This window comes from Aphanomyces invadans (genome assembly GCF_000520115.1).
Source record: "Aphanomyces invadans strain NJM9701 unplaced genomic scaffold supercont1.62, whole genome shotgun sequence".
NCBI lineage: Eukaryota > Oomycota > Saprolegniomycetes > Saprolegniales > Verrucalvaceae > Aphanomyces > Aphanomyces invadans.
The window spans coordinates 78813-80672 of record NW_008580207.1 but is presented as its reverse complement, the minus strand read 5'-3'; the positions used below and the strand labels follow the sequence as shown (position 1 = coordinate 80672).

Here is a 1860-nt window from a genome sequence, read left to right as displayed (position 1 = left end):
GAACACGTTTCGCTACTACGTCACTGCCGAGGAGGCCCTTTGCATTCTGCTGAACCATTTGGCTTGGCCACATCGACTGGGGTCAATGGTGCTGCTGTTTGGTCGATTACGTGAGGCACTCTGTGCGATTGCGAACGAAACCATGGCCTTTGTGTACAACCGCTTCCATCATTTGCGCTTCTGGGACGACGGCCGTCTGGATGGACTGTGGATGCAAAGGTGCTCAGATGCCATTTTTGCTAAAGGTGCTCCATTGGACACATGTATTGGGTTTATTGATGGGACTGTTCGTGGGATTTGCCGTCCTTGTAATGGCCTTCAGTCTGTTGCGTACAGCGGTCACAAGGTAGAAATTATCAAACATAGTTGTGGTCTCAACTAAATTTTGTTCTAGAGAAAGCATGCTTTAAAATTTCAATCGATCACGGCTGCAGATGGAATAATTGTTCACTTGTATGGCCCTGAACCTGGTTCACGACATGACGCGTATCTTCTCGAAAGGAGCAATATTGTTCCGTATTTGTACGATAGGATCTTGGCGAACGGAAAGCGATACGTCGTTTATGGTGATCCTGCGTATGGGATTAAAAGTGTCGTTGTGAGTATATAATGGATCAAGTTTCGAGCCGTCACAAAAGAAGTTCAATAGCGCCATGATCTCCTTTCGGGTCAGTGTTGAGTGGGGATTTGGCCTTGTTACCAAGCTGTGGACCTTAATTGACTATTCCGGGGGTCAAACGTTAGGGTCCCAGCCAGTGGGAATGCGCTACGCTGTTGCCGTACTCCTGACAAATATTCACACTTGTGTGAAGTCTGGCAACCAAATTTCGAATGCGCTACGCTGTTGCCGTACTCCTGACAAATATTCACACTTGTGTGAAGTCTGGCAACCAAATTTCTGATTTTACTAGATGTTCCATTCCATTCCAAGTTCAATTAGACAAATTCTGCAATTCAACAGCAAATTTCAAATTTATTTGTTAATGCTTTGGTAAGAAGGACCGCAGCACGTCAAGTGTACCCTGCACAAACTTCCACTGATTTTCGCTGTCACGTTTTTCGAGCTCCAATCACGCCTCTCTTTCGGATTTGTCCAAAGTAAACCTAGCCTCATCGAGTTCGAGGCGTCGTTGAGCCAATGCATTCGCTTGGGCAGCGCTCTCAATTTCACGTGACTTGAATTCATTTGCGCGCTCTAAATGCACTGCAAATCTCTCGAGGGCGCTCGTTGTGTCCGGAACTTTTTGCACGCGACGAAATTTTTTCTCCTTGCCCTCGTCTGGCGGAACGTCGACGTCACTTTCAGCATCGATAGACTTCCGCTTGGCAGCATAAGCTCGCATTGCAGCGTCACGCAATCTCTCACCACCGCTCTCCCGCTTTTCGAACTTGGCCGTCTTCTCTTCCTTGACAGAACGCTTGCGGTCTTGCGAGGTATTCATCTAGAACGTGAGACAAATTTGTTCTCAGGAAAACATGGCATACATTACATGTCCAAAATGCATGTCTTACCAGGTCCACGATGTCTTGCATCAATTGTTCTCGCTCATTGTACTCTTCCTCTGTGCCTGATGCACGGAGGGAGTTCAGTTTGTCCTCCTTGAATGCGACGATAAAATCGTCGAACCGCTTACGACAGGAAACAGCAGTCAAAGTGTCGCCGTGTGTGATGCACATGTTTGCAGCAGCCTCTTCCCAACGTGTTTTTACAGCTCCATAAGAAGCAACGAATGGCTGAATGTGTATTACCTCTTTTAAGAGGTCGACGTCGGAAGCTGATTTGAACCGGAATGCCACCTTTCGCTTTGAGCTGTCGTTCATGGCACTACCCGCTCACAAGGAAAAAGTTTTCACTGTGTG

The 1860-nt window shown here is 47.2% G+C and overlaps 1 protein-coding gene across 1 annotated transcript; it reads right to left on the bottom strand.

Annotated features, from left to right (window-relative positions):
* Nucleotides 1-1070: 1070 nt before the first annotated feature.
* H310_14154 (hypothetical protein) lies at nt 1071-1677 on the bottom strand (the record flags this gene model as incomplete). The annotated part of the gene is made up of 2 exons (XM_008881951.1): nt 1071-1442; nt 1513-1677. 2 exons carry the CDS (start codon nt 1675-1677, stop codon nt 1071-1073), a joined length of 537 nt encoding a protein of 178 aa, XP_008880173.1.
* Nucleotides 1678-1860: the final 183 nt, after the last annotated feature.